At 38.7% G+C, this 21,519-nt stretch overlaps 1 protein-coding gene across 2 annotated transcripts in view; it reads left to right on the top strand.

Moving 5' to 3' along the window:
• The window catches only part of LOC124594749 (probable multidrug resistance-associated protein lethal(2)03659), a 288,064-nt gene that overhangs the window by 251,604 nt on the left and 14,941 nt on the right, over positions 1-21,519 (top strand). For both annotated transcript variants that reach the window (XM_047133129.1, XM_047133130.1), the window contains 6 exons: positions 1,704-1,854; positions 8,483-8,589; positions 8,674-8,797; positions 9,031-9,201; positions 14,601-14,728; positions 15,992-16,237. In XM_047133129.1, coding sequence (XP_046989085.1) covers positions 1,704-1,854; positions 8,483-8,589; positions 8,674-8,797; positions 9,031-9,201; positions 14,601-14,728; positions 15,992-16,237 — 927 coding nt within the window. The remainder of the gene's footprint in view (positions 1-1,703; positions 1,855-8,482; positions 8,590-8,673; positions 8,798-9,030; positions 9,202-14,600; positions 14,729-15,991; positions 16,238-21,519) is intronic.

The following is a 21,519-nucleotide window of genomic DNA, read 5'->3' as shown; positions in this document are numbered from 1 at the left end:
GCTCGGCCGTCTATTCTTCGGCGTCTCGACTCTATCCACCACCGTGGATTACGTTTAGTGTCTGGAGCTTTTTACACCAGCCCTGTGGAAAGCCTTTATGCTGAGACTGCTGAACCTCCGCTGTCCAATCGGCGGGCAGTCCTTCTGAGTCGTTATGCTAGCCATCTGTCTTCCATGCCTGCTAATCCAGCCCATAACCTTTTTTTCGACGCCTCCTTTGATGTCGGGTATGCAGGCCGCTCCTCCTCCCTACTACCCCCGGGAGTCCGCTTCCGTCAACTGCTCCATTCTCTTTCCTTCCGCTTTCCTAAAACCTTCTTGACAACTTGGGGTACAGCACCGCCTTGGCACCGTCCCCGGATCGACTTGCTCAGAGACCTATGTCAATTTCCCAAAGATGGTACCCCTACACTTGTTTACCGTCGGGCATTTGCTGCTCTATGTGCACAAATGACGGAAGCCACATTTATTTACACCGATGGCTCGAAAACATCGTTAGGTGTAGGGAGTGCCTATATTGTTGGCGACACCCCAAATCACTTTCGGCTTCCCGACCAGTGTTCGGTTTATACTGCAGAGCTTTACGCTGTTCTCCAGGCTGTCCACTACATCCGCCGCCATCAGCGGATACAGTACGTAATCTGCTCAGATTCTCTCAGCTCTCTCCTAAGTCTCCAAGCTCTTTACCCTGTGCACCCTCTGGTCCACCGGATTCAGGACTGTCTGCGCTTGCTCCACCTGGGGGGCGTCTCAGTGGCGTTCCTCTGGCTCCCGGGACACGCTGGTATCTGTGGAAATGAGGCGGCCGATATAGTGGCCAAGGCTGCAGTCTCTCTTCCTCGGCCAGCTCTTCAGTCTCTTCCGTTTACCGATCTACGGAGCGGTTTATGTCGCCAAGTTACTCATTTATGGCATGCGCATTGGTCAACACTTCCCCACAATAAATTGCGGGAAGTGAAAGCCGTTCCTTGCGCTTGGACCTCTTCCTCCCGAACGCGTCGTCGGGAGGAGGTAATTTTAGCTCGACTCCGGATAGGGCACTGTCTTTTTAGTCATCGACATCTTTTAAGCGGTGATCCTCCCCCACTCTGTCCCCACTGCTCTCAGCTGTGGACGGTCAGACACCTTTTAATTGAATGCCCCTATTTTAATCCGTTACGCTCCCGTCTACAGCTATCGCCTGATTTATCGTCGATTTTAGCAGATGACACGCGCTCAGCTGACCGCGTTCTACAGTTTATTAGTGACAGTGAAATGACGTCAGTCATTTGAAGCTCTTTTTTTGTGGACAACCAACCCCTTTCTATAGTGGACTTTTAAGCATTCCTTCTGCCTTTAGTTTCTCCAATTTTCTGACTATGTTTCCATTGCTGCTGATTTTAAATTTCGTTTTTTTCCTGTTTTCTACGTCACGGGCTCGGCGCTAATGACCATAGAAGTTTTGCGCCCTAAAACCACAAACAAAAAAAAAAAAAAAAAAAAAAAAAAAAAAAAAAAAAAACAACTTCCAGATGCAAGCAGCCAACATCATTTGAAACAAAGGTATTCAGGGTGGAAGTGTTAATATTTTTTTAGTTCCTGTGCATCAAGCCTGATAAACTGGCAAAATAATAGCAATATTGTTCCGTGTTCAAGTAGATGTGTAATGCAAATAGTCTGGCAAACGATATGCTGTGTACTAAAGATTACTTCTGCTTTTCCAGATAATCCTCACACTTGTAGGGACAATCATCATAGTAGCTGTTGTTAATTATTGGACGCTGATACCAACTATAGTGCTGGCTGGTGTCTTCTGGTTGATTCGGACAATATTCCTCAGTGCATCACGCAGCCTGAAGCGTCTAGAATCGATAAGTGAGTAAACATGCAAATATTACTTTTCCAAAGTAATTGCAGCTATTCAATATAATTTTGTTTTTCAAATTGTGTAAGAAATTGTATTTGTCACACACAGTATGTAAACATGTCAAGAATGAGATTACCACACTTTCATTGAAAGTTTAGGAGGAACATGTAGAATGCCAGTAAAATGCAATTAACATACTATGTCCATGTTTGGTAATAAAGTGTAAGTAACAGTTATGTGTGATAACATTGTTGACAGGGAACTGAGTGTGTCACAAATATTCTCCCTGTGAGAGGCTAAACTCATTGCCAGTGAGTCTTGTTTTACACCTTCTATGGTGAGGTCTTCACACGTATATTTCACAAATATTGGTTTCATCTTCAAATAAAGCCAGGAAAGTAGATCCCAGATACTTGCTGGTCTTGCAGGCTCCTTTCCCTGGGTCACAACCACCACCACTGTGTTTTATCACTACTACTACTGCTACTACTACTACTACTACTTATCATCATAATCGTAATAATCTGTTCTGCCAAAGGGTAAAAGACTCCTGTACCCATTTGGCTGGCTACGTATCCTGCCAAAAGTGTCATAAGGTACCATATTTACTTGAATCTAAGCCGCACCTGAAATATGAGACTCGAAATCAAGGGAAAAAGAATTTCCCGAATCTAAGCCGCACCTGAAATTTGAGACTCGAAATTCAAGGGGAGAGAAAAACTATGGGCCGCATCTCCAAATCGAAACAAAGTTGGTCCATTTTAGTATGAGACATAATTTAGGTCGAATGAATGACTATACAGTTACAGTAGTTAGGTTCGAGTCGTAAGCTTAGCAGTTAAGCTTTACCAGGTAGCCATTGCTATGTGTCAGACGCTCCGTCCATTTTTATATGGGTACCCTTCCTTTTCCACGTGCTTCGTCTGGTTTGAATTGATTGCTTATTTTTCTTTGATCTGATAAGCGCAGTTTTCTTTGTTATAGGTGTTTATCACTCTAAGCTGAAAATGCGTTACTGTAGTGTGTCATGCATTGTTTGTCGAATTCTGATAGTGCATGTTTACGGCCTGTCGCTGCTCGCGGCATGGCTTGCTTTTTGTGCGCACTACCGCCACTTTTTTTTTTTTTTTTAAAGGGGGGGGGGGGGGGAGGAAACGTCTCATTAATGAAACACTGGCAAGAAACTGCTGCTTTCTTTGGTAATGATCAACAAGAACCAACTAATAGACTGCGTATGATAGATGATGTTCTGAACGAGAGTTAGCGAAAATTTTTCACCGTTTGAAAATCTTTGCAGGCGCCTCTTTAGTACATTACATTCTATACAGAAATTAGTCATCTTAGATTTAAAAATCTAGTCAATTGCCGTGCTCCGTTTCTGACTGTATCACTATTAAGCATAAGAATAATACGAATATAAACATGACATGACATGATATGTATATTCTTCCGCGTTTGCTGTTGCCTCACTCTAGTTTCGTAGTTTATTAGGCAGACAGGATTTAAATGAGATAACAGCAAACATGAAACAATACATGGCAAAATGTTCACATGCATATTATTCTTATGGTGACGAGAATACTGCATGTGATTCACAATTTATCAAAGTTCCTATTAGCAACCATCTCTTCTCACAGATAGGAAAAAATTCAGAACGTAGAGTTGGCCATATTGACAAACATCCCAAACAGTCTTGCCAGTCGGATTTTCGTAGTACATTGAAATGATGCTACATTCTAAGATGAACAATACGGAATTTGTATTTACTTCGTTGGATAATGTATGAAAATGCAGTGGTCGAAACTCGGGGCGGAGAAAATAGCTCGTCTTCCACCTTTTTTTTTTTTTTCCTAACTCACAGGTTTTGGCGCCAGTATTTATCTTTGTGCCTACAAAGCATGCCTGTGTAGTGCTACATATATTCGAAGGCAGAAGTAAGTTGTGGCGGCACCCACCAACTTTTTTCAGAATTTCCGCTTGCTTTGCACTCGATTCTATGCCACAGGCAGTTTTTTAGATTACAAAAACCGGAAAAAAGTGTGGCTTAGATTCGAGTAAATACTGTATAATCATTAGTATATAAAATAAGAAAATTATTTTTCAGAATTAGAAATTGCAGGTTTGCATGGAAAGACAATATTAACCATGTAGAAGATACGTCAAGTCACAAAAAGGCGCACAGAGATTGCTGTACATTTCAGCTTTAGGTCAGATCACCACCTGCAGTGGCACGCTCACGTGTGCGCACGCCCACTGTTTCTGACCACTGTGGCCAGATTGAGTTGTAACTGTGATGGCAGCAGCAGTCTAGTGGTGGGGGTAAGGAGGGAGTATGGAGGGGAGGGGAAGGAATAGCAGAGTAAGGTTTGTGGGGGGGGGGGGGGGGGTGGCTGGCAGTGAAAGTAATGAAGAAAAGGACTAGTTGGTGCTTTGGTGAAATTAAAGGCTGTGATGTACTGGAGTGGGAGCAGGGAAGGAAATGTTAAATGGAGGGCAGGGGCAGGAACTAGTGAAGGTTGAGATAAAGGGGTTAAGGGAACATAGGGTGCATTGCAGGGAGAGTTCCCTCTGGCGCAGTTGAGAAAAGCTAGTGGTGGTAGGAAGGATACAGATGGTACAAATGGTGAAACAGTCATGGAAGTGAAGTACACCGTGTGGGGCAGCATGTTTAACAACTGAGTGGTCTAGCTCTGTCTTGATCAGTTTTAGCGGCCATTCATGTGGAAAGAACTTACTCATTATGCCCACACATAAAGCAGCACAGTCATTGCATCTTATCTTGTAAATCAGATGACTGCTTTCAGAGCCAGCTCTGGGATTTGATGGGATAGGAGATGGTGGTGGTGGTGGTGGTGGTGGTGATGGTGGTGGTGGAGGAGGAGGAGGAGGAGGAGGAGGATGTAGGAGACAGTCATCACTTTTAGGTTTACTGAAAGGTTATGAGGTATGAGACAAGGTACATGGCATGACCCCCCACCACCAGGCGCACCACCAATGTGCTTCACTTCAGTGAGTGATTCACAGTCTGTGCTATCTGTAGCCTTCCTATCACCATCTGCTTCTCTGAACTGCACAGGTAGGAACTCCCTACTCCCTATTACATACCCTATGCTCTTGTAACCTCCCTGGCCTCAACCTTCACTAGTCCCTGTCCTCCACTTAAATATCCCCTTCTCCGCTCTTGCTCTAGCATGACATAGATTTCTATTTGAGCAACACACCCACTGGTCCTTTCCCCTTCCCCTTCCCTATGTCTTCTTCTCTGCTCTCCTCCTCCAAACATCCAGGCTGCACCTAGCAGCTGTCATGCCCTGTCCCCACCATTTCCCTGCATGCTGTCACAAGCAGCACTACAGCTTCCCCTACACCAGTCTGTTATTCCCCACCCCTTTGCTGCTCCTTGCCCCCCCCCCCCCCCCCCCCCTCACATTAGACACAGCTATGACAGTGTCTGGCCACAGTGGTCATCTGTGTGAATTTTGCTTGTGTGCATTTTGCTTGTGTGCATTTTGCTTGTGTGCATTTTGCTTGTGTGCATTTTGCTTGTGTGCATTTTGCTTGTGTGCATTTTGCTTGTGTGCATTTTGCTTGTGTGCATTTTGCTTGTGTGCATTTTGCTTGTGTGCATTTTGCTTGTGTGCATTTTGCTTGTGTGCATTTTGCTTGTGTGCATTTTGCTTGTGTGCATTTTGCTTGTGTGCATTTTGCTTGTGTGCATTTTGCTTGTGTGCATTTTGCTTGTGTGCATTTTGCTTGTGTGCATTTTTTTTTCCTACTTCAGGAGGTGGCCTTTTGGCCAAATGATTAAATGTGTAGCAGTCTTTCTGTTGTGCCTGCCTGCGACTCAACATTTCCTCTATATGGTGACTAACAACCTATCCTTTTTATAATATTGTTGTTCAATTCTGGAATGTCCGTTTTTGCACCCACTATTTATGTGACTTCTGCTATTCATCTTGAGATTCTTTGAGCACTTAGACTGAGTGGTCACTGTCTGGATTTTACCCTTACTCTGAAAAAGCATTGCTGTGTCCTGATGTATACCAGACTTTCCTTCCTAGTGCCTCGTACGCCTGTTGGGTCCCCGTGTGAAAATGGCTCTGAGCACTATGGGACTTAACTTCTGAGGTCATCAGTCCCCTATAACTCGGAACTAGTTAAACCTAACTAACCTAAGGACATCGCACACATCCATGCCAGAGGCAGGATTTGAACCTGCGACCGTAGCGGTCGCGCGGTTCCAGACTGCAGCGCCTATAACTGCTCGGACCCTCTGGCCGGTGGTCCCCATGTGACTTGAATGCCTGTAGGGTCCCCATGTGACTTGAACGCCTGTAGGGTCCTCGTATGTATCTCTCTGCTTGTGGTTGTTCTGTGTAACACTTCTTTTCGATGTTTTACATTTTCATGGGATGAAATGACAAGCAGTAAATAAGAAATTGGGTGCAGGTCCCAAGCATTGTGTACATGTAATCTGTCTGTGTTAATTTGCTTCTGTGATAAGTGCGAATGTAGATGAGAATTGTATCTCAAAATGCAAAAATGGGAAAATGCGAAGTTACCTAATAAATGCTAATTCATATTGAATTGTACCCTATGAACTATTTTATCAGAGACAGTTTGAAGTAGCTGTATTTTCTGCATGTGAATATCAAAAATTGACCAATTTTCAGTTACTGGTGTTGCAAATCATCTGGCAAAGCCCAAAGAAAATGCTCATAAAAAATAAATTGCACAAAGGCAATGAGATACCAGTAAGCCTGATGCTCTGATGCCACACTAGTTTACTCAACATACCATGCTTCCAGGTTTGTTTTTTCTTTTTTAAAATGTGAGAACACTTCCAAAGCCAGTGTATTAACATCAGAGTTAAACGTATTTTTGGTGCAAACTTATGCTTGTACACACATGCTTGAAACATGTGGAGGCATTAGGGATTTGTTTGCTTGCACAAAACACATGCACATGCCCATGCAAACTTGTTACACTTGCAGTTAAGTGTGGCAGGTGTTTTGAACTGTGGTTGCATCATTGACAGAGGTGAGACCTAAACTTCCTCTTTGACAACACTCGCACTCTTAGCAAGCATTTGTACGGTAGCAAGGACTGAAGGCTTGGCTTTGTTCATTGCACATTGTTTTCTTATTTTCTGATTATTTATTGGAAATGCACAGATACCTTGCAAAGAATTACATTCACCTTACATTACATTCACATTACTTGTCTTTGCTATAAGCTACTATGGATCTGTCTATTCCTGCATTTGATAATATGGTATTGGTCGTAAAATTCCGAGCACAAAACACACACACACACACACACACACACACACACACACACACACACACACACACACACACACACACACTCTTTGTTTAGTTTTGGTTCATGAAATAATTTGTTGCACCACACCTTGTGGTGAAAACCATGGGTTGCCAGACTCGTCATCACGTATCGCATTTCATGGTTAGTTTCTATCCAGGTCCTATCTTGCACAGCAGACGTTGCATAGAAGTCCTCCAGCATGCTGTTTTTCTTCTCATGCAAGTGTTTCCTTATTTTGCAATCAGTGAAGAGACTAATACTGCCCCATCACAAAGTTTCATTATGGCCCTCACAGCACCAAAAGGGGTAGGCAGTTCTGCTTTCGAAGAAATGCAGGAAATGAGTAAAGTCTGGCAGTGCTGCAAGAGGGAGGCAAGGCTTGTTTCCTTCATACCACTCCTCTATCCTCTGGTGGTCGAAATAAGAATCCATTTCTGTTAGTGGCCAATTGCCAGTTTGTAGTGTCTGCACTGCAGTGACTGGAAAAAAATCTGTGAGCGTATTTAGACTATGCTGAAAGTCTTACTGTAACATGCAAATAGTTAACTTTTGGTTCTATGTCTATGCTAAGTGTGCTGTCAGTTCTGTCTGTAGCATTGTGAAGTAAGAGTTGCACTGCAATGAATGTCATTGAAAGGCCAAAATCAATATTCTGTAAATTTTGTAATTATTGAATTGGCAAGGAAAGGAAAATAATGTTGAGAAAGGCCTTAAATCCGAGAAGCATCCTATTCACCGGTGAGAAAATATTGCTGCTTTTCAACAGAAATAATTGTTTGCTGAAAGTTTAAAAAGAGCCAAAAGACTAACAGTGTATTTGGTTCCTTGTTTGTTGGTTGTGTTGCCAATGGTACGTCCACCTCACAGAATGACTGAATCAGATGCGTATCAAACTGCACTGCAGATGCTTGGAGGTTTTTTCCCCCCCATAAATATAGATGTGACACCAACAGTATCTTTTAATGTATTTGGAATCCATATGCAAAGCAGCAGCTGAAGAAGGGAACTAGCTTAGCCATTTAAATATAAACCTATCAGCATTTTAGGGGTTTTCCAACAGAGATGTGAATCATGCATGGAACATCTTGAAAAACCAAAACTGAATCTGTACATTTATTCCTTTGTCATATCATTCTCAGGATGAAAATAGTTTTAATTATCTTCCTCAGAAATTCTTGTCTTACAGTGCTGCTGCTTGGAAAGGAAGTGTGTGTGTATAAAACAATCACGAAAACTGATCTGAAATTTACTGTTGGAAAAAAGTACATTTCATGATGATCAAATTTTAATAATTATTATTTTCTTTTCCAGCTCGCAGTCCAGTTTTTTCTCATACCAATGCATCACTGCAAGGTCTATCCACTATACGTGCATTTCGTGCACAGCAAATGCTCGAAACAGAATTTGATCGTACTCAGGTTTGTATATCCAGCTATCCCATGCCATTCAGTTACTACAACAAATATTGCATTTTCATTAAGTACCTGTGTATTTTTTTACAGGATATAAATTCTTCTGCTTTCTACGTATTTATGGCAATCAGTAGAGCATTTGGTCTATGGTTGGATTTGGTTTGTGTTGCTTATCTTGCTGTTGTTGCTTACAGCTTTCTAATTCTGGGACAAGGTAAGTCAGTAAGAATGTTGTCGACTTCGCACCTCACAAGATATGCTGTGTCGAAATTCTTCAGAAACAATATTATTTGTGGACAACCTCCACCTCAGATCATAGAGGATATGACCATATTAATTGTTACAGCATCTACTTAACTTGAAGTTACGCTTTTTATGTGCAGATGTAAATTACATGTGTTTTTTTTAAGTTGCTAAAATTTGACATGATGTTGCACTCTCTTGCAGATGTGTTTGGAGGGAGTGTGGGTTTGGCAATCACACAGTCTCTCAATTTGATGGGCATGTTCCAATGGGGTATCCGTCAATCAGCTGAACTCATAAACCAGATGACTGGTGTAGAGCGTGTCCTAGAATTTGCTGATTTAAAGCCTGAACCATCACTAGAATCATCTGATGGTAAGTTTTGTAACTTGTTCCTGAAATTAATATTTCATTCAGCAGCAGACTGTATACTGTTTTCAAAACTTTCAAACGGGTTAAAACTGTGCGCCGGACTAAGACTCATACCTAGAACCTTGCCTTTTGCAGACAATGCTGTCACAGACTGGTATATCTGGGTATGACACACAGCCTGTTCTCACAGCTGTACATCTGCCAGTACCTCGCTACTAACTTTCATACTTAACAGGAACTTTACTGCGTACCTAGTATTCTTTGTGAAATGCTAGTCCTGAGAGCCACCCAAGATAGCTGATATGCCACACCTACATTTCCACTTAAGATTTTTATGACACATGCACGTAATATTCCCTGTTCTTTAGGAAAGGCATCTATTCCAAAGAACAGTGAATATCCGGACAAGTGCAGATACAGTTAAAACTGACTCGCTGTCATGTGACTACTTTTGCGCATTAACGATCAAAAGAAATTTTGACAAAAAAAAGAAACAGTTAGTGAAATTTAGAATAAACGAACTGAATCAGTTATAATTTTGGATTGCAAATCACTTGAACTGTTGCAATTACAGTGTTTGAGTAAAATTACTGTAAGATCATTAGTTGTGCATGAGATGTGTTCAAAAAAATCAGGTGACTTCATAGTTTTATGAAAAATATTTCTTTATTCATTAACGTTTATGTTGGCCTCCTGAAAGTAATTCCCCTCAGATACAATATGCTTGTGCCAACTCTTCTTCCAATCCTCGAAGTGCCTCCTCATAAGTGCCTCCCATAAGTGCTTGCATCATAAGTGCTTCCCTCATAAGCACTTTATGGTGCAGCTGTGAGTACTTCCAGCCATGCATTTTTTTATTTCCTCAATTGTTGAAAATTTTCATCCTTTCATAAGTCTGTTCAGTTTTGGGATCAGGAAAAAGTCGCAGGGGACCAAATGTGGTGAAAATGCTGGCTGAGGCAGGATTGTCATGTTTGTGGCCAAAAAATCTCCCGCAAACAACTGTGAATGAACAGTTGCATTGTTGTGATGAAAAAGCCATGAATTGTTTTTCTGCAATTCGATGTTTTTTTCATATTGCTTTTCGCAAACAGCGCATAACGTTCAGGTAATACTCCTTATTGACTGTATGACCTTGAGACAAAAATTTGAGATGCACTATGTCATGGTAATTGAGCAAAACTTTGACATTTGATTGAAATTGGTGTGCTTTTTTTCGGTCTTGGCTCTTCGGGATGCTTCCATTGGGACAATTGGGCTTTGGTTTTGATGTCATAACCATAAAAACATGTTTCGTCACTAGTTAATGACCCTTTTGAGCAAATAGGGATCATCTTTGATGTCATTCCACAGCCCCTTAGTGATGCTTATGAGACAGTTCTTCTGATCAAAATTGCGAAGTTTTGGAACAAACTTCGCTGACACACCTCATGCCCAAAACATTCAAAAAAATTCTGTGACATGAGCTGACCAATATGCCAACATCCTCAGCTGCTTCTCTTATGGTAATTAGACAATTTTCCAAACAATTTTCTTCACAGCTTTGGTGTTATCATACGTTGTTGTTGTGCTGGGGCATCCAGAGCGAGGTTCGTCATTAGCATCTTTCCGACCATCGTGGAAGAGCTTGTACCACTTGTGAACAAAAAATTTTTTTTTTCTTTTAAATTATTACTTAGAGCAGACTCACTGTATGACACTGACACTTCCACACTCAATTTTATGCAAATTCTTTGGTCCATTTTTTATAATAATCTAAAACTGTCGAGCACACTAAAACACATTTAACCTTTCTATCTGTCAAAAGCAAACAAAGTACGCTGTATACTTGAAACTGTGAATATATGTTTAGGACATGTGTACCAACATAACAAGTAAAAAAGATCAATAATCAAATGTAAGTTGCCTGCGCAATTTGAAAAGTCGCATTATTTTTTGGACAAACTTGCAAACTAGTCACAATATTGTAATCAGGTGAGAATGGAATCAAAAGCACTGACTCAAGCTCAGATGTAAAAACAAAGTTAATCAGAAAACCAGCAAAATAATTTTTTAGGTTGAACTAAATTTTACGTAAGCTCCTTTTACGTCACTGTACCTTGTCAAATATATTTCCATTCAATAGATTGCATCCTTGAATCCTGGTTGTAGAGTGCTTGTAACATTGTCCATTACCTTTACCTTAAACACTTCATTGGACTTAAAATGTTTACCATTAACTAATTTCTTTAGATGTGGCGATAGTTGGAAAGCAGTGGGTGAAAAGTAAAAAGTTGCAATCCCTCAGTTTTCCTTCTAGCAAAGCAATCGTGTGGGTATGTGCATTGCCGCAGTGTAACGAAACACCAGTGGCTTTCACAATTAGTGGGAAGATGGACTGGCTTGTTGCCTGTGATAATCTGATGTGTAGGTGGAGAAATGCTGAAGTTGCATGATGCAAGACATGAACTGGTTTGTGGCATGTGGGTTTACCTCGTGCTGTGCACTCAGAAGTGCAAGTATCTTCTGTATATAAGAAGGGTAAAAGAATGGACCTACAAAATTACAGATGAATATCACTAACAATTGCTTGCTGGAGAATCCTTGAACACACAATAAATTTTCTTGGGACTGAGAAGCTTATGTCCATGCATCATGGTTTTAGGAAGCATTGTTCATGTGCAACTCATCTTGCCCTTACCTTGCAGAATACATGGAAAACTATGGATGAAGGGCAAGAGGCAGAGGGCAGAGTTCTGGATTTTGGGAAAGCATTAGACATGGGGCCCCACTGCGGATGATTAATGAAGGTATGAGCGTATGAAATAGGTTACAAAATATCTGAGGGACCCAAAGAACCCAGTATGCTGTCCTTGATGGTGAGTTCATCAGAGATAAAGGTATCCTCAGGAGGGTCCCAGGGAAATGTAATACCCCTGCTGTTGTTTCTGTGTACATAAATGATCTGGCAGACAGTAATGTGTTGTTGTTTGTTGTTGATGCTGTAATGCTTAGGAAGATTTCAAAGTTGACTGTAGGATGATAGAAGATTGGTTAGACAAAATTTATAGTTCATGTGATGACAGGCAGCTCACTCTAAATGTATAAAAATGTAGGTTAATGCGGATGATAGGGAAAACAAACATGTAATGTTTGGATATAGCATTAGTATTGTCCTGCTTGACACAGTCACATCATTTAAAGATCAGGGCATAATGTTGCAAAATGATGCGAAAGAATGAGCATATAAGGATTATGGTAGGGAAGGCGAATGGTAGACTTCGATTTATTGGGAGAATTTCTAGAAAATGTGTTTCATCTTTAAAGGAGACAGCATGCTAGACAAGAGTGTGATCTCTTATTGAGTGCTGCTTCAGTGTTCATTATCTGTACCAGTTTGGATGAAAGGAAGACATCAGACCAGTTCAGAAGTAAATATAAAGTGCTCCAGCAGTGTCTGTCATCTGCTGCCTACACCAACTACTAATCCACACCAGCTGATGAGGTGATTCAGAGTTACCTATCATTGTCTAAAACTAGCTCCCACCTCTACCAACTCTTCATACATCAGCCTCTCCTAGACCTGATGCTGCCAATGCCTGAAAAGATGTCGTCCAACTGTGGTATTCTGCCGTCTGTCATCAAGAGACTCGTGGACGTCTCAAAGGGGTACTGAGTTCGTAGCCCATGCCTGGGTGCATCCTGCACCTTATCTCCTAGGGGGGGCTACTGTCTGACATAGAAATGAACTTGCAGGTTTCTCGAAACTTCAAGCGTGTCATTGTCGTGTTGCCTCCTTGCAAACGTGCAGTGACAATACTTCACCTTATGTTAAGCTGATAAGAGCTCTGCCTACCAGAGTAAACACACATCAGAGATGATGCCAACCCTTTCTACAGGAGTTTTCTAAATGAAACATGATGCGTATGGGGCTGCCGGCTTCTAACTACTGCCAGAAGTGACTTTGCAATTTCACCACTTCACAGAAAGAGGCTTTCTCTTGCAGTCCTGACCTCATTCAAACTATATTTTTCATCCACTGGAGATAAAACTGAATTTGTGTCTAACAATTATTGTCTTAACCTTTGAATGTAATTGGTGAAAATAATCCCAGAAAACAATGGTAATAACCTTTCTAGTAGAGAAAATTCTTTTCATTTTCTTTGGAGCGTGGCTGTTCCATCAGGTGATGCACAGTTAGATGTATTTTGTCAGTGAAAAACATCTATATGTAGGCTGCCCCTAGGCAGAGGTACAAGACAGTTTTCTTACTGTAAAGCGTTTACCAATGAAACAAACTGTTGACAGCTCATGCTGTTTAAATTTATTGAGTTTACTTGCGGTTTTCCCCTAAACTAAATTAGAAAAATCCATATTTTATCAAAAGTTGTCACACAGTCAAAGAGCCAAGGTATACTTCCTGCCTGGTACTAAATTGGCACAGAGGTTTCTTTGTGTTTTGTAGGGTACAGCTTTGGTAGCCACTTGCCACAGTTGACATGCTGAGCAACTGTTGGGCATGTAAATGAGACTGAACATCCAGTGAACCATCAGTGTCCTCCTCCGGAGCTAAGTAATTAAAACCAGATAGGGATATAGGGATAAAGTATCGGGGGACTGTGTTATACTGTTGCAACTGCCTAATTCTTATCCACATTAATTTGGGTTTCACAAAGATTGAGTTGAAATAAAGTGAGTGATAGTATGGTTTTTCTCCAAACAATATGTTTTGCATTAAGTGTACTTCACTCCTTTTGCATTGCTGCAGTGTATAGTTAGGGTAATTCCTTAGTTATGTTTAGTTTCTGGATGCCTCGAAGCTGCACTCTGTCAACTAACTATGGTGAATTTGGGCATAAAACTTTTAAATCAAGATGTTACAAAGTACATATATTGTAAATGTCCTAATGATATATAAAATGATTTTTTAAGGGACATATTTAACTTCTATAGTAACTGAAAACTATACATTTACTCCCAGTAGTCTGATTTGGCTTAATTCTGTTGTCGAGGGTTGCTGTGAGATCAGGTAATAGATGAAATGCCTATATTATGAATAGTAATCGACACACACACGCAGTGTCAAAAAGAGAGCATACTGTCAGAAGTGCATATGTCAGATATAGTGGTGATGACTCTTTTTTGTGGACCATCTACATCTACACTCGGCAAACCACTGAGATGCATGGGGGAGGGCACATCCTATTGTACTTATTAGGTTCTTCCTGTTCCATTCACATATAGAGCTTGGGAAGAATGATTATTTGAATGCCTCTGAGTGCGCAGTGATTACCCTAATCTTATCCTTATGATCCCTATGTGAGTAATGCATCGGGGGTTGTATTACATGTGAAGGAAAACTTAAATTGAATAAACAGATTTATGTCTTAATAGTAGCAAATACCTTCTCTTCCATGTTACAGGCAAAAAACCACCACCCAACTGGCCATCAGCAGGAGAGATAAAATTTAAACATGTGTTCCTGAAGTATAATGAAAATGAACCACCTGTGCTGAAAAATTTAAATTTTACTGTAATGCCACGAGAAAAGGTTAGTAATATAACATACTTGGATCATGCTATTATGTTCTGTTGGATGAATATGTCTGCATTAGAAGAGCATCAGCAAGGGCAGGTACCTCAGTTAAACCTTCAAGGAAAAATGTAATAATTAAGATTCATAAACAGAAAATGAATTCGGGTAACTGAACCTTGCTCCTCATAAATATTCACATAGTAGAGATGCTAACCTTTTGTTACCTGCAGCAGGTTAAAGTAAAAAACAGGAGAAAAATAAATTGTAAGGCAGTTACAGATTTCTATTATTTATGAGAAATTTCTTATTAATTTAGATAAGTTACCTTCATACTTCATGCCTACAGGCCTTAACGTTGCATTTAGCATGTGTAGGAAAATTGTCTCATTGCCTTCACAGGATCTGTAGAAAGAAAGCCAGGGGTCAGCAACTGTGCATTTGTTTCCTAACAAATCAGATTTCTGAAAAAACTGAAGATGAAAAAATCTTTTATTTTTCTGTTGTATTCATCAGAAATATAAATGATGGTGCATTCTTAGGATATGCATATTCAATTTTAAATCCTTAATTTGTGAGAAGTACCATACTAAGTTTCAGCTGCCATCACTATGGAATTTTTGAAAAGGAATTCATCATGCTCTTCAGATGGTGGCAGCATTTAGTGCCCAGTGGGATGAATGGATGTCAAATTGTTATTTTAATGGGAAAATAGATATTGGGCACTGAGATAGAAAAATTTAAAAGATGAAGGAAACAGGAACTTTGCACTTTCCTGAAACTGCAGAATAGTTTGCATGTTTATACATAAAATAAGGATGAGGAGAAGTAATAGGTAATGAATTAAGAGGCAAGCAGGAAAATGGTTGGGGACTGCAAAGGGCCACATTTTTTGAGGCAACAAAGAAGAAACTAATAATATCACAAAAGAATGCACATATTGCAAGTATTAGGTTGTAGTTAGGCCATACCACAGAAAGAAGAAAGAAATGGACTTCATTGCAGTTGCATGATAAGGAAAGCTGCTGTTGGTTCACTCTTAGTTTTGCAGGTGATTTATGTTGTTAATTGTGTTTCTAGGCCACACACAGTTATTGATGAGGACACACTTGTGTTATTATATAGCAACTGAGAAATAATATTCTACTCAAGTACTTTCGTCTAACTTTTTGTGGAAAAGTGCCTTAGCTCTGGATGGCTGTTACACTGTTTAAAGTGGATATGCAAAGTTTCATTCCCATTTACATCATGCATGTTGTTCTCACAAATTTTTGTTTTCAGGTTGGCATAGTTGGTCGAACAGGAGCAGGCAAATCATCTCTCATGGCTGCACTCTTTAGACTAGCAAACATTGAAGGAGAAATTTTAATAGATAACATAGACACAAGCACTATAGGCCTGCACGACTTCCGTCCTAAGATATCGATAATTCCTCAAGAGCCAGTGCTCTTTTCAGGATCTCTTCGTAAGAACCTGGATCCATTTGATGAGTTCCCAGATTCTGAATTGTGGCTTGCACTGGAAGCAGTAAGTACTCATGTGATTTGATGGATGAAGTTCATTTAAGATCAGAGCTATACAATGTTTCGATAACGAGGAAATGTGTGTGGAGAAAAAAAACTTTGTATTTCTAAGAGATTAACTTATTAATCTACAAAAGCATAACTTGAGAGTGGTATGTGTCTGGATAGCTGATTGTGAAACAAAAAAAGTGAGCGAGTATGAGGTTCACCTGAAAGTCACCAAAATTTATGTTGCATGGGAAATAATGTCAGTGTGCTTATGCTCGAATAGTGTGAAAGACACGCTGATTTCTTCTTCTTGAAATATAAGCGAATGTGAAATCCATTCTGTAATATGATTTTCAGTGTTGGAAAAACTTCAATCTATGGAACTTACTGGCAAATAATGTGCTGTATATGAATGGAATATGGTGAGCTGAAGGTGTTGTACATGAATGGTTTTAGATGAAAAGCGGAAGGAAGAATATTAAAGATGCTAGAAGCGGTATGAGTCTGTTGTCAGCAATTAACTGGTTAGGTGATTGGTTAGTTTCATGTTCCATGGATTATTTGTATGTTTAGTTGTATTGTTGTATAACTAGTAATTTCTCATTTTAATTTCACCGTTGTAAGTAAGTACAGGTACATTCTGACTATTTACGAGTGATACATTTTATTTATTTTTTTATACAAATGTTAATCAGTAATTCCTGTCCACCAAATTGTACATGTTACAAGGATAGAAAGTCTTCTATGGAATAAAAGCAGTTGTTAGGAGAAACTTCTTCAGTTTGTTTTCAAATTTAACTTTGCTGTTGTTTACACACATTATTGGGTTGGTGATCAAAAATTTTGGCAACATTGGGTACCCTTTTTCTTGTAAATACAGTGTTTATATGGCGTAATTAATGTATTTTTTCTTCTGGCATTGTGTTTATTGTTGTTGATTTTGAACTGCGGTGGGTTATTTACAGCAAGCTTCGTAAGGGAATACATACGCTGTGAAGCAGTAGTCAGAGTGCCTAACCCTTCATCAGATGTCTACAAGATGATCATGAATGATCACAACACATTATTTTTACAGCACATTTTTGAGCATTGAAAACTTTTTTTTTAAGTATTTGTATTTGTATTTATTTATTTATCCTGTGGATCACATATTGTGCAAAGTACACATGATATAGGACAAGTCATTATTCTTAACAAATATGTAGTTTAGAGAAAAAAATAGGCAATGGACTGCCATTTAAAAAAATGTACACAAAATTGTTCATTGATGAATATAGTAACTTCACATACAGAGAATACAAACAATTTACATGGTGAACTAAGAAACATGTAGGCAATGTAGTGCTACTTTAAATTTACACAAATAATCACTGAGATTACAGAATAGTGAAAATGTCAACTGAAAACACAACAGAAGGACAATGTCATTTAAAAACTACATTAAACATGAAATTAACATTGAGATTTCACAGACAATTAAGTTTTAATACTAATAGAATGTGTACTTGTACATTCAAAAAGCGAGTTAAAAAAATTTTGGGAAGTGAAACTGAAACATAGTTGTGTATAGTAGAAATTAGGTTATTATTTTGCCTACAGAATGTTTTACTCTAATCACAGTATTTTACAAAGGAACTTTATAATTTTTCATTTCCAGGAATTCTTGTACTGAATAGAAACAGTGCTTTGTCAGAAATGCCTTTAGTTTATTTTTAAATATTGGATCTGGAGCAGTTTTTATTTGTTCTGGAATTTTATTGTGTAATACGACACCCAGATGAGTTATATATTTTTGGTATGATCATCTCCTTGAAAAAATTTGATGGATATTAGATTGCCCTCTGGTATAATGAGCGTGTATATCATTGTTTTGGATTAATTTGCCTGTTCTTGAGAGGTATTCCCTGGTGAATAGGATTGTTTCTTGAATGAATAGGGATGGGATGCTTAGAACATTAAGTTTTATAAATTGACATTTACAGGATTCCAGCTTTTTGAGGCCACAGATTATCCTCAGTGCTCTTTTTTGTAGTTTAAATATAATTGTGCTGAGAGTTGAATTTCCCCAAAAGATGATTCCATAGCGGAGCAATGAGTGGAACTGCGCATGGTATGCTTGCATTAGTGTGGATTTATTTGTAGTAGATTTTAGTATTCTTAGTCCATAGCACAATGATGAGAGTTTCTTTGATAAGTTGTTTATATGAGTGTCCCATTTTAAATTTTGTTGGACCTATAGACCCAAAAATTTTGTTGCATTTACATTTTCAATTTTATCATTATTTAACTTTACTTGGATAGTTTTTTGATTGGATGTGGGAATTAGATGGAAGTTGATACATACAGTTTTCCGACTATTAACAATTAGGCCATTTTTGTTAAACCACTCAGAAAGTTTTTTCATAGAGTTATCAGATATTGTCTGAAGGGATTCAGGGCTAGATCAAGTCAACACTATGCGTGTATCATCAGCAAATAGGATAGTTTTTTGTGGGCTCATACGTTCAACAAGATCATCTATGTAAATGAGGAAAAGTAATGGCCCTAGAACAGAACCCTGGGAACACCATATCTTATTGTTCTTTCCTCCAAGAGGAAAACTGTGTTATTTATTTTATTCTGTACATTAATATTATATTGAAGTGATACCTTCTGTCTGCGGTTTTGTAGGTAAGAGCATAGCCAGTTGTGAGCCACACCTCTTATTCCTCTTCTTTCCAATTTAGCAAGCAGTATTTTATGATCTAGTATGTCAAAGGCTTTAGAGTGATCTAAGAAGATACCTGCAACTATATTATGTTGGTCAATTGATTTCAGTATGTGGTCCAACAGTTCAAAAATTGCTGTCTGGGTGGATAAAGATTTACTAAAACCATGTTGTTGAATGCTGATTGGTGCGTGGTTTTTTATGAAATTTATAAGCCTGTCATAAAGTTTTTCTAGGATTTTTGAAAATATGCTTAATATGGATAATGGTCTATAATTGGATACTAAATCAGGGGAACCTTTCTTTAGTAATGGTGAGACTTTAGCTATTTTGAGAGCATCTGGAAAAAATGCCAGTTTTTAATGATTGGTTGTAGATGGTTGATAATGGCTTTATTATATGGGGAGCACACACCTTTAATATGAGGTCAGGTACTTCATCATAGCCACTAGAGATTTTATTGCGTAACAATTTTATTATGTTTATAATTTCATCAGGGTTTGTTTCATAAACAAACATTGTAGCATTAGTGCTGTTTGACGTATTGGTGGAATTGAAGAACAATACCTTGCAGTTTGCCTGAATCAGATCTTCTGCTAGTGAGGTGAAATATTCATTGAACTTGTTTACAACTGTGTATGGATCTGTGACCTTAGTCATTAAGTGTTAGAGAAATGTTTTCCTTTTTAGGTGTTGAACTAAAAGTTTCTTTTTTAATAACTTTTCACATAGCTTTCATTTTGTTTGAAGAGTTTCTTATGAAATTGTCATTCCATAAAAGTTTTGCCTGTCTAATCACTCTAAGATAAGTTTTTTTGTAGGCTTTACAATAGTCAGAAAATTCTTCAGTGACTATGTATTTTTTGGAGCAATATTGGAGAAATCTGTTTCTCTCACTAGAAATTTTGATCCCTTTTGTTATCCACGACTTTCTATTGTGATTGCTTGAAGTTTTTGTTTCAAAAGGAAATGCTGTATTAAAGTAATAAAGGAAGGTGTTATGGAAGCTTAAGAACATATTATCAACAGTTGTTTGCATGTAAACACTGTCCCAATTTTCCTTAGCTAATAAGAAGTTAAAAATCCTAATATTGCCATCTGAAAAGTTTCTTCTTTGAAATACTTTTTTGGGGCTGATTTTACTATTTTCCATGTGAACGCTCAGTAGCTGAGCATCATGGTCACTGTATCCCATACTCAGTACTTTGCCAGTGAATTTGTAACCAGTATCAGTTATGAAGATTTGATCAATTATTGAATCAGTATGCTCTGTTGATCTTGTTGGAGAGTGTATTGTGGGGATCATATTAAAGGATTTGGTCATGTTTAACAAATCAAGTTTAGCATTACTGTTTTTTGATAAATCAATGTTAAAATCGCCACAAAGTATTATTGTCATATTTAATGAGCTGACACTATTCAGCAGAACTTCTAATTTGGTCATAAAATTTGGAATATTACTACTTGGTGCTCTGTATACATTTATAATTATATAGTTTAGTTCAGGCAGCTTAACCATAGAAAGCTCAAATTCCTTATCTTCAGATAATGCAATCTGTTCATTTAGGCATACCTCGCTGAATTTTATCTGGTCCTTTACAAATATAGCAGTACCGCCATGTGTGGAGAAATTCCTACAATAAAAGCTTGTTAATGAGTACCTTGGAATAGAGGTTGACTGAATTTCTTCTTTAAACAGCCAGTGTTCGGTAATACATATTACATCTGGATTTATTTGAGACGGAAGTAACACTTCCAGCATTTGAATCTTATTTCTGAATGACTGGACATTATGGTGTAATACAAAAAATGATGGACTTTGTGACTTTTCAGTAAAGGGTTTAATTAATTTTTTTCTAAAGGTACTTCTGACACAGCACTTACCCTAAAAAATTGGCCGAGATTTTATTTTTGTGTGTGGCTTCTTGCACGCAATTTTCAGTAGCAGAGATGGTTTTGAGTGGTTGACACAGTTCTGCTTCCATCAAAGCTTCTGTTTTTGGCCTAAACCATTTTGTAATTTGTGGTTGTTTGGCGATCTTGATACTTGTGGCTGATTTCTTCAGGATATGATTTCGGAGTTTTTCTACGATTTGGTCTTTTCCTAACATATTTAAATGTAGTCCATGAGCTGTATGAAATCTTCTTCCTAAATTGTATGTATCAATTATCTCTACGTTATGAAATGTAGAACATATTTCTGATATCAGTTTGTTTGCAATGTAAATTTCTTGGTTGACACAGGACCAGGAAGGCAAATCATAACGATGAGGAACGTTAACGAGTACATTTGTGTGTAATAGGTTGTTTAAGCATTCCTTCATTTCTTTTGCAAACCCTTTTGTTTCATTCCTATATATATCGTTTGAACCACCTAGACGCACGACAAAATCACAATTACTTAGGTGAGATACATCAGTAGAGTTTGTTAGTTTATTTACCTCACAAAACTGCGCTCCTGGCTTCACAAAACCTGTTACCATTAAATTACATTTATCTTTCAATAGTGCTGAAATTCCACGTCCACGACTGTCACCAAGCACACAAATTTTTTTGTTCATCACAGTTTTGGGGCTAGAAGGTTTTGAAAC

Source organism: Schistocerca americana, chromosome 2 (assembly GCF_021461395.2).
Source record: "Schistocerca americana isolate TAMUIC-IGC-003095 chromosome 2, iqSchAmer2.1, whole genome shotgun sequence".
Taxonomy (NCBI): domain Eukaryota; kingdom Metazoa; phylum Arthropoda; class Insecta; order Orthoptera; family Acrididae; genus Schistocerca; species Schistocerca americana.
Note: the sequence above shows the minus strand (reverse complement) of the source record. Positions and strands in the feature narration are given on the sequence as shown.